The sequence below is a fragment of the Haliotis rubra genome, unplaced genomic scaffold (genome assembly GCF_003918875.1).
Source record: "Haliotis rubra isolate DU_JTF1 unplaced genomic scaffold, ASM391887v1 Scf652, whole genome shotgun sequence".
NCBI lineage: Eukaryota > Metazoa > Mollusca > Gastropoda > Lepetellida > Haliotidae > Haliotis > Haliotis rubra.
In genome coordinates, this window is record NW_025767360.1 from 609008 (window position 1) to 623264 (window position 14257).

Below are 14257 nucleotides of genomic sequence, written 5' to 3' on the forward strand. Positions count from 1 at the left end.
TGGCTATGCTGGAGATGGAAACACTTGCAAGGGTTATTGTAGACGAGACTAGCATGTGGTTACTCCGATTTGATATCAACATCTACTTATTGTTTTTGATAATCATAAAACTATTTAGGTGCCGTTAGTCTGATTAAGATTGGTATAACTGCATGTGATGTGACATTAGTTGTAGGATTAGTAGCATCTACAGTATTATTTGTATGAGCAGAGATATTAACTGCAGCAGTAGTAATAGTAATAGTGGTAGTAATAGCAGGAGAATCACTTGAGTAGTAATAGCAGCAGCAGTAACATCGTAATGGTAGTAGCAGTAGTAATGATAGAATCAGCAGTGGCAGTGCAAGTAGTAGTAGCAGAAGTAATACCAGCTAGCAGTGGTAGTAGTAGCAGCAAATGTAGTAATAGCGGCAGCAATGGCAATGGTAGCAGCAGCAATAATGGTTGCAACAGTGGTAACGGCTGTGGCGGAGGTGGAGGAAGTGGAAAAGCTATAGAATAACAAATGTGTCGTGGTATCTCTTAATGAGATATGGAATGGAATGATCATAATAGCTTCGATAAATATGATGTCATATTGTCCGTGTTTGTTCATCCATAAACATACCGAACCTCGTGTTACAAGTATATATTTCCACTGTTTCGAATTTCGAATTTAATTTTCAGTCCAACAATTATGTTTCCTCATTTTCCAGAGGGGAGTGTGTTCTAAGGATGGGAAAGAATGCCTCAATGGAGGAAAATGCGAAACAAGCAAGACTCCCACCACGTGTACTTGTGCAAGCGGTTACAAAGGAGCCACCTGTCAAAATGGTGAGGAAACATTTGTGAAGAGCATTAAATCTATGAAATCTTCAAACAACATCAAAGTTATTTGATCAGGGTTTGATCCACAACCTTCCTAACGTTCTCAAAAATTCTTAGTTTAGAAATAGTGAGGAAGATTCTAGTAATGATTTAGTACCAAAATGGTGTCCGATGCAATTTCCATGTTCTAATTGTGAACAATTGACTTGCACTTGCGTGTGTTTGTGACTGCCGTAATCGATTGTGTAGGATACTCAAACGTTTTTGCGAACACCAGGTATGATCGTTATTTAATACTGGCACGTGATTAGAGCTTGAATCGTACAATGTATCTTTCTGCAATAATAAAGACTGGTTGTCCTCTTCCTTTGGTGTACTATAATTATGGAATACGTTCGTAGATTAAATATATGTTATCCAACCCGAATAGAATAAGTCGAAGTTTAAACGTCATAGTGTTTATAGATATTAAAGAGTTTTAACGAAACTTGTTGACGAGTTACATGTAACAAGCTTGAATACCCCTCACCACTGATATCCGCGATTCAAGCACTGAAAAGGAGCTTCCGGTTACTTGTTCTAATCAATATTTATGTGTATACTGTTGTCTGGCTGTACCTTTAACACTTAAATAGCGGGAGAATGCGATCACTCATAAGAAAGGTTATTATCATATACACATTAGTCTTCTGTTTTAACCGAATTGACAATATTAATAATCGATAAACATTTCCAAAAATATAGAGTAACAACTGAGAAATGGTACATGTAAAAACACCAGTAGTTGTTGTGTTATCCTCTTCGTTCACTTGAACGTAATTTTTTTCTGTTATGTTAAGAAAGCAATTTCATTTTTTAAATTCTAGAAGTATACATGTACCTGTTTATATCTGGATTTATGTATTTTAAAAGTTTGATAAGGCCTTTAAGTTATGCAAAGGAAACAACTTCCACAATCATTTGAACTTGTTCTCCTGCAACTGGGGAAGATGAAAGTGGAAAAGTTGTTGCCAATGGTAGATAAAGATATATTTCACATAATATACATCTGTTTCATACATGAACGATAATCGGTTCACTTCTCTGTTTCAGCTGGAGGTACGGCGACAATTTCAGCATACCTGCTCTCTCTGGCTGTTGTCACGTTTTTCGTCATCCAGTAAACGACCATTCCACGCTGACCGATACACCCAGTTTGAAACTGCGTTCTGCTATGTTTGCAGCAAATCAAAGTAAACTAAATTGTAAATCTTTAAAATGACTTGAGTTCAAAGATATTTACCATACAAGTAATTTGTTTTGTTATTTGGTTGTTTTTGTATACCCTTTGTTCGAATCAAAATCTGTATCAGTTTGCAGTGTTGCCTTTGTGTGTGTTATTATGGTAGAGCCATACCGTTTGATTCTTGTTATCATATAAAAGATCAAATCTCCCCTTCTTAGCATAAGGTACATGTTGCGTTTATCATTGATTGATTAGATGTGTTTAAGAGACTAGAGGTTACAGTGCTATCAGTCAGTTTGCTATACAGGAGCTTTTAAGTGGATTTTCTTTTTCTGATGACATTAAACAACCATCCCAATAAACAATTTGAAAGATCCATGTACATTTCTCGAAACATATCTCGGGCCTGTCAGCCAGTGATTCTGATCCTAGTCTGCTTCATGACAATGTTATTACCTCACTGTAGGTAAGAATACTAAATTCTCCCCTGGTTACCTTTAGGCCATTGATGACATGTTACTGATGACGTGGACCTGTCCTCCGGTGACCACTGACACAGAGTAAATGTCATCTACTTCTTATCTAAAGTGACACTCACAATCATGAAAGTCTGCGGATGTATAGTAATGTGTGTTTGCAACACTGGTAAGTCTTCCGAATAAATATTACCTGCACGTATCTCACTGTCGTTGAGTTCATATATGGGCGGTTGTAATAGGGCCGTTGCCTGTTAGAAGTATGTTTAACATCCACGAACGCGTGGCACAAGAAAAAGCTAGGGACGATGGTACAAATGTGTGCATGTTATTTCACACTAGTAATGGGCTTCACACATTGTAGCCATGTGGGGAATCGAACCCGGGTCTTCGGCATGACGAACGAACGCTTTAACCACTAGACTACCCCACCGCCCGTTTCGTTGAAAGATGGCACATGGGAACACAAAGTGAGTCCGCTTTACCCGTCATAAGTTTGTCCGTTATATCCATGAATTGTACATGAATAAATATCCGGCACACGACCGAAACAGAACAAAGTTCGTTAAATCTGTCAGTTTGTTATGAGCATGTTCGTCATTAACGTAGTTTACTGTATTACTGTTTTTGGATACCTTTGAATGTTATTTTACATACAAACGTAATTTGAGGCTGTCCGCCCAGGAAAGCCACATTTCAAAAAATCATTTTGCCTGTAAAGCCACATTTCATTTTGAAGGGGAATTGCCTGCAAAGCCACATTTTCAATACGCAAACCAAGTAGAGAGTTACCGACTAGTTAAAAAACGCCCCTGATATATAGGTCGGTTTAAGAAGATCTCAAATGATGTTTCACCATGGACCTGTGGAACCACTCTGGGAATGATGGCCATCGGACTAATAACAACCTTGAGGGTTGGCATCACAAGAGCAACCAGTTAGCCCGAAAGTGCCACCCCAACATTTTTTGAGATTGTCAAACTGTTCAAACGCGAACCATCAGTTATGGAAGTTGAAGTCATGAGCCGTTTCAAGACGCAAGAAATATAGAAATATTGTCAGACGACTAAGGTCGCTGAAGACGCAGTTGGCAAATCAACATTTGACTGATGAAGAGTATGCAGACCACAAGCATACACATAGTATAGCCTTGTATAGTTCATTCTAAATGGAGCGGGTCGGCGACGTGGTCACAGGCTCTCGTGTTTTTGCGAGGATTAATGATTAAAAATATATTGTTTTGAGATGATTCTGACTCGAAATGCTTCACAGTACAATACATCATATAGTGTGAAGCATTTCGAGTCGGGAGTCATCTCAAATTTTGGTATATATTTGATAAAATCTTTAATCCTCGCAAAGACACCAGGGCCTGTGACCACGTCGCCGACCCGCTCCATTTAGAATGAACTATACCAGGCCATACTATGTGTATGCTTGTGATTGATGCTGAGAATTAATTATGAGAATTGATGATGGTGTGAATTAAATACGAGTTATGTGAGTGTTACTATACTATGTTTGTTATGATTGTGAAACCTCCAGTGAATAAAACTGAAAATAAATGATCTATATCTTTGCTGTTCTATGTTAAATACGGTACCCTATTACGGGGCTTAGAATGTTGTGATAGCATTGCCGCCAAAGCCACATTCCCCCGTTGTTCATCCGTGTCCTTTGCCGGGAACGCCACACGAGGTTCAGCCTGTTTTTTTTCTCAAATGGGGCTTTGCCGGGCTGTCCGTGCAGCCTTTAGAAGTACGCATTTCCCCCTGCAGCCAATAAGCCGGTATCCTTTCATAACCTGTGTAGGATTAACGCCAAAGCTGTTTGCATTACAATTCAGTAATATCAGGACTTATAGAAGTGCAAGAAAGATCGCGTTTCTCAAATTTGATAATACCATGTGCACTTCACAGCTCACCCACACGTAATACATCCTCGCCAGTATGACAAGAATAAGCTCCCCATATGCTGCAGATCTCATACCTGGGAACAACATTTGTAATCTGAATGTTGTATCCCAAAGCGTTGCTGGCGCTATATCGGGGAGTACGTGCGCGATCGGTGAGCACAAGTAGTTTCATCGGCAGGGCGGATGCCCAGTCACTGTCGTGAGAAGTTGTATTGACAATTGAAAACCGGAAGTTAAGTTATTTAAAAAGCAAACAAACATCAATATTATTTACCCGAGATCGTTAATACCACTTCAGATGCAACATCAATTGCCTTTATAACAAAAAATAGCAAGCGAAAATTCAGTAAGATCATTCGTCTGCTGGTGACAGGCAATATTTAAATAGAAAGCCACGTTATCACAACACTCCCTCGCAGTGCGGAGCGAAAAGTATGGCTCATCGTCGAAAACCCATACAAAATCCACGGATGTGGCGAACAGCAACAGTTTCGCCGATACGATGTCATCAGCCTTATTTTTGTAGGAAACACTTGATATTTTTGAAATAGATGAATATATCCTTTATCACCCAAAGTTAGTAAGATTAAAACTTCAAATGATATTACAGATAAAAATTACGTTTTTGTCTTACATCGTCGAAAACCCCTGATACCGGGATACTGACTAACATTATGAAAGCCGACATAATGAAGAGATACATTGTGTTTGGGTCTTTTGATTTCGTGAATGTAATAAACAGTCATCAACCCAACTGCGTAAATATATTTGATTCATTGAAATGTATGTGTAAAACCATATACGACCAATTTTCAACAGATTCATAAAAATCTCTTTGTACCTGATCATGTTGATGATTCGTTTGTATATATCTCAAGTACCTCATAATTGTCTTTATAACAGTGTTATTCACAAACTGACTTCACTCAGATTGATAAGTGTACGACCTTTCCATCAAAGGAGTTACTGTATGGCCCGCCTCTGCTGCACTGAACTAATAGTAACAATAATACTTACAGTCAAGGTAACGTCTCCCCCGACACTCAATACATGCAAGTCTATTTCTGTCAATCAATAACTCTAATGGTCTTGTTTGTCACAAATTTACACATACCCCAGTATCTTGTCACAACAGGCTGAACCCTTATCCTCCCCCTGGTGTTGTATGTTTGTCTGCGCGTCACTGTTCAGGATTGCCACACACCAATCCAATGTTGTCAGTGAGTGTGAGTGCATTGCTACAGACACTTTAAACTTCACATGGAAGACTGACTGACTGAGTATGGTTTTACGCCGCTTTTAGCAATATTCCAGCAACATCACGGCGGGGGACACCAGAAATGGGCTTCACACATTGTACCCATGTGGGGATTCGAACCCGGGTCTTCGGCGTGACGTCACATGGAAGAAAGCACGCCAGGGGATATGCAATGATAACACAATGTAACCAACCACACACACACGCTCGCGCGCACGCACACACACACACACTAAGGTGTTTTTTTGGATAGTACGATCCTCGTTTTAGGTTACTGTAGAGTAGGGTCCACGTGCAACGTTTCAGTTATTTGGAGAACATGAGCCACGTGCAATGTTTCAGGTGTTCGCCGAGTATGATCCATGTGCAATTTTCGGGTTTACGGAAAATATGAGCCACGTGCAATATTTCCGGTGTTTGGAGTGTGAGATACACGTGTTATGTTTCGGGTTTCGGAGAGTATGATCCACGTGCGATGTTTCAGGTGTTTGCAGAGTATGATCTACGTGCATTGTTTAAGGCGTTCGGAGAGTATGATCCACGTGCGATGTTTCAGATGTTTGGAGTGTATGATCCACGTGCAGTGTTTCAGGTTTCGGAGAGTATGAGCCACGTGCAGTGTTTCAGAGAGTATGATCCACGTGCGATGTTTCGGATGTTTGGAGTGTATGAGCCACGTGCAGTGTTTCGGGTTTCGGAGAGTATGAGCCACGTGCAGTGTTTCAGAGAGTATGAGCCACGTGCAGTGTTACGGGTTTTTGGAGAGTGAGATTCACGTGCAATATTTCAGGTGTTTGGAGAGTAAGATCCACATGCACTGTTTCGTGTTTCGGAGAGTATGGGTCACGTGCAATGTTTCAGGTGTTCGCCGAGTATGATCCACATGCAATTTTCGGGTTTTCGGAGAATATGATCTGCGTGCAATGTTTGGGGTGTTTAGACAGTATGGTATTCCAGAACCTGTCAGGTGAGCTACAACAACGCACAAAAAATATGGGCGAATCAGCATTATCAGTGGTTCGAGTTGCTAAGAGAGCTAACCCAAGATACAGACTGGAGGTATGCTGATTAGTTTCGTATCCAGAAAAGCATGACGCTGAGAAAACGATAAACTGCGTCCTCCAAGAGTCAAATCATTACTATAACTATATAATCTAGCGAGTCATTTCCATCTATATGACTAGCAACATGTTCCTTTACGATTGTTAGACGTGTTTGTCAATATTACTGATTTTTGTGGATCACTTTATAGCTGGTTGTTAGAGGGTGTCGGATGTGGGCCTACTCTAGTCGAATATTATTGAATCCAAGAGCATCATCAGATGTTGAAGTAACCAATATTTGCGACAGGAAAGGTGGGTAATTTCATTATCCTTTAAAAAGCATATAAAGCGCTTTCTACATACGATATCAGCAACCAAACTGTAGATATCAAAGTGAAACAGAAATGTGGGCCCACATCTTTTTCTCTGTAGATACTTTTGTGAGTGGGCCCACATTTTTATAATATGAGTAAAACTACAAATCTTGAATTTAAAAACATATGCTGACGGTGGTTATGCAAAAGAACGAAAAACGGCCTCACCAACAAACATGCAGGCATCAAAGTAATTTCTAAAATTAGACTGAGGAAATATACTCTTCCTACTTTCCAGAATTACATACGTCCTTTCTTACGCAAAATGATCAACAATGTGTACAGTCATGCATGGTGCAAATACAGTCAAACACCATTGTGTCGAAGATTGCTTCGAGTTATCCGAGCTTCGACAAAACTGCAAAATGATAACTAAAACATTAAACAAGCAGGGGCAAAGCTTGTATTTTGAGACAAGTACATTAAAGATCTACACACTGGCGATTGACTGTACACCTGTAAATGTTTCGAGTTATACGAAGTTCGATACAGCCGTAAATTATGACTAAAGAAGGATTAAGCAGATATCAAACTTTTACTTCGAGACAACCGGAAATTCGACTCATTAAAGATCTTCACATTGGTGTTTGAGGGGATTTCAAAAGTCTGGTATACAACATACATTCAGACTGTCATGCTCTCTTGAACTTTCAGTTCAGGCGAGCTACAGTGTCTTGTCCCACAGAGTCTTGTCCTATCGAAAACATACTGCTCGGGCTAACTTGAAACGGAAAGCGAATTTTTGGTTTTAAAATAAGTATAATTATACTCATATAACGTTGTATGTATCTCGTTAATCTACAATGGATCTTTCAAGCTATATTCATACCAAATATGACAGAAACAAAAAAATGCGCCATACTGTTTAATACTGCGAGTTGATATTAAAAACGGCATTTGACTTCATGGTGGGTCTTGATGAAACACTATGTTCAACTACAGGCTCTCTGGATCGCAGATGTATACTTTGAACTGAAACATAAAAGCAAGATGCACTACTTGGCGTGTGGTCATGTGCATAGAGCTCAGGTCACAAATCAGTTAAAATTAAACAACGTTGAGCTCGGACAGTCCTTGAATAGGTGACTGTGTTTGGCAGCTTGACTCCTGAGAGTTTCTAGGACTTGTGTCCTGCCCCACAACGAAGCACATGTGGATCATGTGGTCCCACCTTAGGCAAGCGAGTTTGTTCAAAACTGCCTCTGTTCACCCAGTAGAAAGTGGGTACCCGGTGGGACAAGTCATGTGACTAATAACCTTCTAGCGCCTAACAGGCAGCTTGGCTATCCGGTGTAATAATGTGTTAGCGCTTTGAGCATGTACAATTTGTGGAAAAGGCGCGTTATAGATGGCCATTATTATTATTAATTAATGTTCGTCCTCGTTTGTTTGGTTTATCAGATAGTGTCACTTTGTATTTTCTCACATAATACACGGTCGATCTAAGTGATCTGTTAAGAAGCGTTAATTCTAAAACGTCAGCTCACGCCAATAACATCGATTTATGTTTCGGCTAAGCAAATAAAAGCTAAATATCATATATTAAATCATACACCTGACGAGATCATTACAAATGTATAATTAGGAACAGGTAAACGACATACTTCTTCCAGGACGCCATGGAAGAAGTCCATGCCATCACCGTACCCGACCTGCAGTGCACACTGGCTTTTCCCGATGTTACCTGCAAAATATTCAAGAAATTATTAATGACACCTATATTTTTCTATGTAATCGATGTTTTTCACGAACAAACAGATATTGATCCTAGACCTAACTGACAACGGTTAGATTAAGAATGGGCACTTCACGGAAAGAATCACCTCATTCGGATGTTTGATTTCGTACAAAACAAAAGTAATGCTTCACATGAGTATCTTTTCACATGTGAGCGCCTATTATGTTGTATATTTCTTGGTGAGTTGGTTATACCACGTGAGTACTGCACAATGTTCAATTGTCAGGATCGCTATATGGCTGTAATATTGCCGATGTGATGTACAATTTTAACTCACTTACTCAGTTGTCAGGAATGTTAATATCAGTAAACATATTGTAAACACCGCAGCAGTTAACAATGGTGATCAGGGGTCCCATGTTTACATCACGAGCACATGTTAGTAGCAAGAGGTTCAACGATGTGCCTCATACTATGTTAGAGAGTATTTTGATAAAGGGATTATCCTGAAGGACGATCCACTCCAAATGCTTGTACCATCAAATGTCCTCTGTAATCTGCGGTTGTTGACTTCAACCTTCATCAGTCCATCCTTGACGATCAGCTTCACCTCATTCAAGGACGTGGTGGCCTGAAACGTACCCCCCACAAAGGATAAGGATAAGGGCAAGGGTGACAGAGACAAGAAAAACACCCAGCTACCAAGACGACGGCTTCAGTATGAAAACACAATTCGAAACGGATAATATCAATTCGTAACTACCCATTGGCTATATCGATGGTCCAATTTGTTTACGGGGTTCACAGTGTCTAACGACTTTCAATGAGATATATAGGCAGGAGTAGCCACTCAGCTACATTCCAGCTTCTCAGGTGACATTGGACATGCACCAATGTTGCAGTAAGGCCAGGAAACTAGAAGTGTGCTTCACAGGTGACCCTTGACAAATCGAATTCGGACTGAGACGCCATGGGCAACTTAAACCCCAGCCCAACCTAGGTACCCCCATCCCTCACAACAACCCAAGATACGCTAGCAACAACCACAAACAAATGCGCAGGATGCCAGGCTATAGACCTTGGCCAAATAATCACAACATTAGGGCAGGGTGCAGGTATCATTCCTTCATGAGCACGATATGATGGAGTGTATGAAAAACGTTTTTAATACTCACTGTGTACGATACATTTAAAGTATGCGTAACGTTGTTGCTATTGACAACACGAAACTGCACGGTTGACCGCTGAGTGGTGATGTAGATGCTGCCGCCATGCCCGCAGTCATCGTTGGTGACGATAGCCTGAGCTCTGCTTGTAGCCTGAGTGCGTTTGAACGAAAATGAGATGATCAGAGTCTTCCCGAAATGCATGTTGGAGAACCGCAGGATCCGGAGTTGGGTGTTGTTGCTGAAGACGCCATGGCCACTGTTGGTAGTTACAACGCCAGTGTTTTGTACATAGTGGTGGTTAGTCGAATGGTCGTTCACGTCACTGTTGAAAGGAAGGTAAACCTCCGCCTGGCAAACTAAAATGAAATTCATTTCAGACAAAACTTCCATAACTTGATCATCGTGTATCATCTTTCGTTAACATAATTACAGTTGTGAGGATATCACGTTAAAGGCATAATGTCACACCACAAAAATAACTATGCATTTCTCTCAATAATACTAACTATCAACCCTCAGGGAAGCTTCCGTATAATTTATTTATAAAAATACGTATTTATATTACAATATTAAATTTTAAAGTTCGAATGAATTAACGAAACGTTGCATTAAATCGAATCTCGTTCCATGTATCGGCTGAACATTATTTCAAGCGAACCACACAGAGTTATGTCCCTTGGAGCGCTTATCACGAATATCCTACGCACAACTTGTGACTGAAACCAGATCTGCAATATCGACAACAACGCGTGCGACAGTTTTCGATGTGAGGAGCAATTGTTTACATTCCATGGCAAGTATTGTTTGTTTGGAAGCTGTCAGCCTCGAGGTTTCAATTATCGATTTCAGGCAAGTCGTAAGGGATAATAAGTCTTTCATTGCACCAACATGAAGCTAAGTTGAGTGCATATATCCCAATATATATATATATATAATATAGGCCAAAGTTTTGCCGGAAATGTGTGAAATTGTGCCTTTAAGTAAATTATGTATTTACTGTAAGACTTGCAGCACCATGTTTGTCTATGTGTAGGAAAGTAGCAAATGACCCCAATGAGAAGCGATGCAGACATACCTGGGGACGCGTCATTCTGACCGGTGATGCAGCTACAACTGGTCGTAGAGTACACAGTTCCTGGAGCACAGAATCTGGTGATCCAGTTTCCATGTATCAGTTCCTGATACTGAGCTGTATTTCCTGGCTTTGCCTTCTTGGAGCCGTCGCACAACGACGAAGGAAGGGATGTCAGCGGAGCAGCTGTTGATGGTGCTGCAGTCGATGGAAGAAATGCTTCCTCTGTGAAGGAAAGAAATACTTCTTTGGTTTGCGAAACAAAAAGCCTTTGTACATGTCCAATATTATGGCCCACGCAATTCCTTACTTTGAACCATATACCCCAGTGTTGTGTCAAGTGAACAATTGACTTGCTGTTTGTGACGGTGTTTGATTGGCATTTTAGAAGATGCTATTTGATGAACATAGAGACTTTTCTGGGTTTCACCTTCATTTTATTGTTTGGTACAACGTTTCAGGGCTTGTTCTGGCCCCATCATCCGGTAGAACTAAAGTACGATTACTGTACTTTACAGTTACCAACTTCCCAGGTCCTAAACTTTAACCCATGGTAATGTCGAATGAACAACTCATAAGAAATCATATGATATATATTATATTACTAATGTTCTTGTATTTGGTACTTATGATCCTAACAGACACTGAGGTACTTGAAGAAACATATTGAGTCGGCGTACCTTGTTATACTATGGGGTGGTGGGGTAACCTAGTGGTTACAAATTCGCTTGTCACGCCGAAGACACGGGTTCGATTCCTCACATGGGTAGAATGTGTGAAGCCCATTTCTGGTGTCCCCAACCGTGATATTGCTGGAATACTGCTAAAAGCGGCGTAAAACCAAACTCACTTACTCACTGTTATACTAAGAGGGTAGAGAGCAACCCCCTACCTTCAGCTTCCACTGTGCAGATGACGTTGGCTGGCCAATCACACACCAGATGCTGTTGGTTCCAGTACAGTCCAGGACTACACTGCATTCTATAGAAAATAGCAGTATTGCCGGGTCTGGGTTCTTGGCACTGAATGAACCGGGAGCAGTCGCTGGGGTCAGGGATGTACCCAATACCGTTGACATACCGGCAACCACTGCATGGATCTAAAACAATACAAATAATGTTTTTACTTCTGTTGGGATGAACAACAGGGCACCAGGTACTGATCGGAACGCCCCCACCCAAGTCGTGGACGCAAAGTGATGGTATCACGTTAATCTGTAATTCACAAACAATTTTGCCTCCATAACAGAACGAGTCTGAAATAAGTGACATTTTAGTCTATGCATTTATGTCTAGGCCTCCAAGGTGGGAATAGACTAAGATTTTACCATTGCATCCTTCTGTGTTGCAGGTTTCTGCGTATGTGTCTGTGGAGGAGCCTACACAGTCAGCACCGCCGTCTCTTGGAGCAGGACTGGTGCAGGTTCTAGTTTTAGTAACAGTTCTAGATCCACCTCCACAAGATGCTGAACACTCGCTTGTGGTAATGATCCAGTTTGACCAGCCCCTATCAGCTAGAAATAATCGATGATAAGCGAACTGCCAACAGCAAATGTTTTAGATATACGACTATGCCATACCTGCGCAGCCATTGGTGTTGCAAACCTCTGTGTATCGATCTGAAGGTGATCCTACACAGTCCCGTCCGCCGTTGCTGGGTGCTGGGTTGGTGCAGGTCCTGGTTCTGCTGATGGTTCTAGAGCCTCCTCCACAGGATACAGAACACACACCGGTAGTGTCCGTCCACTCGGTCCAGTTTCCGTCAACTGTTGTCATAAGAACAGATGATACAGATATCAAGGTAGCATAAACACAAATATGTTCAAATCCATATATACATTTAGAAAAAGATGTTTGACATTTTAATCCACTAGTCCAGATTGATCACTATATGTTTATATCCCAAAGAGTACAAAAGTTGAAGGTTTAATTTAGTTTCAGCCATGGTCTCTATCAATTCCCATAGCTCTTTTCTGAAAAAAATATACTTTTCGTTTTTTTCACTAGCTTCTTTTTTGAAATTTGAAAAAGGCAAATGTACATTTCTAATTAAAGAGTAAGCTCAATATCAGATTGACATGGTTCAACACAAAACGTCAACGCCAAAGACTATCAATCTCGATTCTTTGCTGGAACTGGTGACATTTATATGAGTGAATCGATGAAATGCAGAAATGTCCTGAAGGCTGACTCTCATAATTGATAGAGGGAAGGATATTTAAAAATCAGTACGTAAAGTATTATTTCTAATAACCGATATACAAGATATGACGTATGTAAAGGCAGGCGAAAGATTAAGGGTGGAAATGAAGGCAAACCTAAATTTAGATTGACACAAAAGTTCATCATCTTTGGTTTAATTTAGATATACAAAATGTTTGATGAATGTTTGGCTTCGATTTTCAAATCTACGGAAGTTAATTGCTACGATAACTTGCTTACTTATAGAGCGACACCTATTTGAGTATTTATAAAGAAGTGTCAACTTTAGTACCGTGAGATTACCAGTTCTAACTAAAGATGTGTGGCTATAAGGACATTTTTTAGACATCGTGTTTCATCTTCTCGAGAGGGCAGACAATTGCCATGTCTCATGACCGCAACATAGATATTGGAACATTTTGCATTACGTTTATTGAAAATATATAGAAAATAATGCAATACTGTTCACTTGAAACATGGACAGTATCCTCTTATGTTTTATTCTCTCCCCTATGTTTTATTACCTCCCTTATGTTTTACTCCCACTTCCATTTTTCATAATGTCCCTAGTGTTTTATGATCTTCCTTCGTTTTATTCACTCCCTTTTGTTTTAATTCTTTTATTTATGTGTCTAAACTCCCGATCCAGTATATCGCGCCTCACGACAGCATGGATTGTTCAAGACCAATTCTAACCCAGATCTTCACGGGTTCCAGGCAACAAGACAGCGGCATGTAAATAATCAATATTTTTAAAAAAAACTTGAACGACATTTAGAAGTGGTCAGGAGAGAATATCATCAGATGATGACGGAGTAGATATATACACTTAATAAATACTTTTACATATTTCTACTTTACATTGTATTCCCTCCCTTATGTTTTATTCCCTCCCTTATGTTTTATTCTCTCCCTTATGTTTTATTCCCTCCCTTATGTTATATTCCTCCCTTATGTTTTATTCTCTCCCTTTTGTTTTATTCTCTCTCTTATGTTTCATTCCTCCCTTACGTTTTATTTATTTCCCTTATGTTTTATT

General features: G+C 40.1%; 1 protein-coding gene across 1 annotated transcript; it reads right to left on the minus strand.

Moving 5' to 3' along the window:
* Positions 1-7950: 7950 nt before the first annotated feature.
* On the minus strand, positions 7951-12816 carry LOC124257219 (semaphorin-5B-like). The gene is made up of 7 exons (XM_046691234.1): positions 12597-12816; positions 11910-12116; positions 11021-11242; positions 9952-10301; positions 9314-9407; positions 8703-8782; positions 7951-8070 (listed from the first exon to the last, which is right to left on the minus strand). Exons 1-7 carry the CDS (start codon positions 12790-12792, stop codon positions 8035-8037), a joined length of 1185 nt encoding a protein of 394 aa, XP_046547190.1. The 5' UTR covers positions 12793-12816; the 3' UTR covers positions 7951-8034.
* Positions 12817-14257: the final 1441 nt, after the last annotated feature.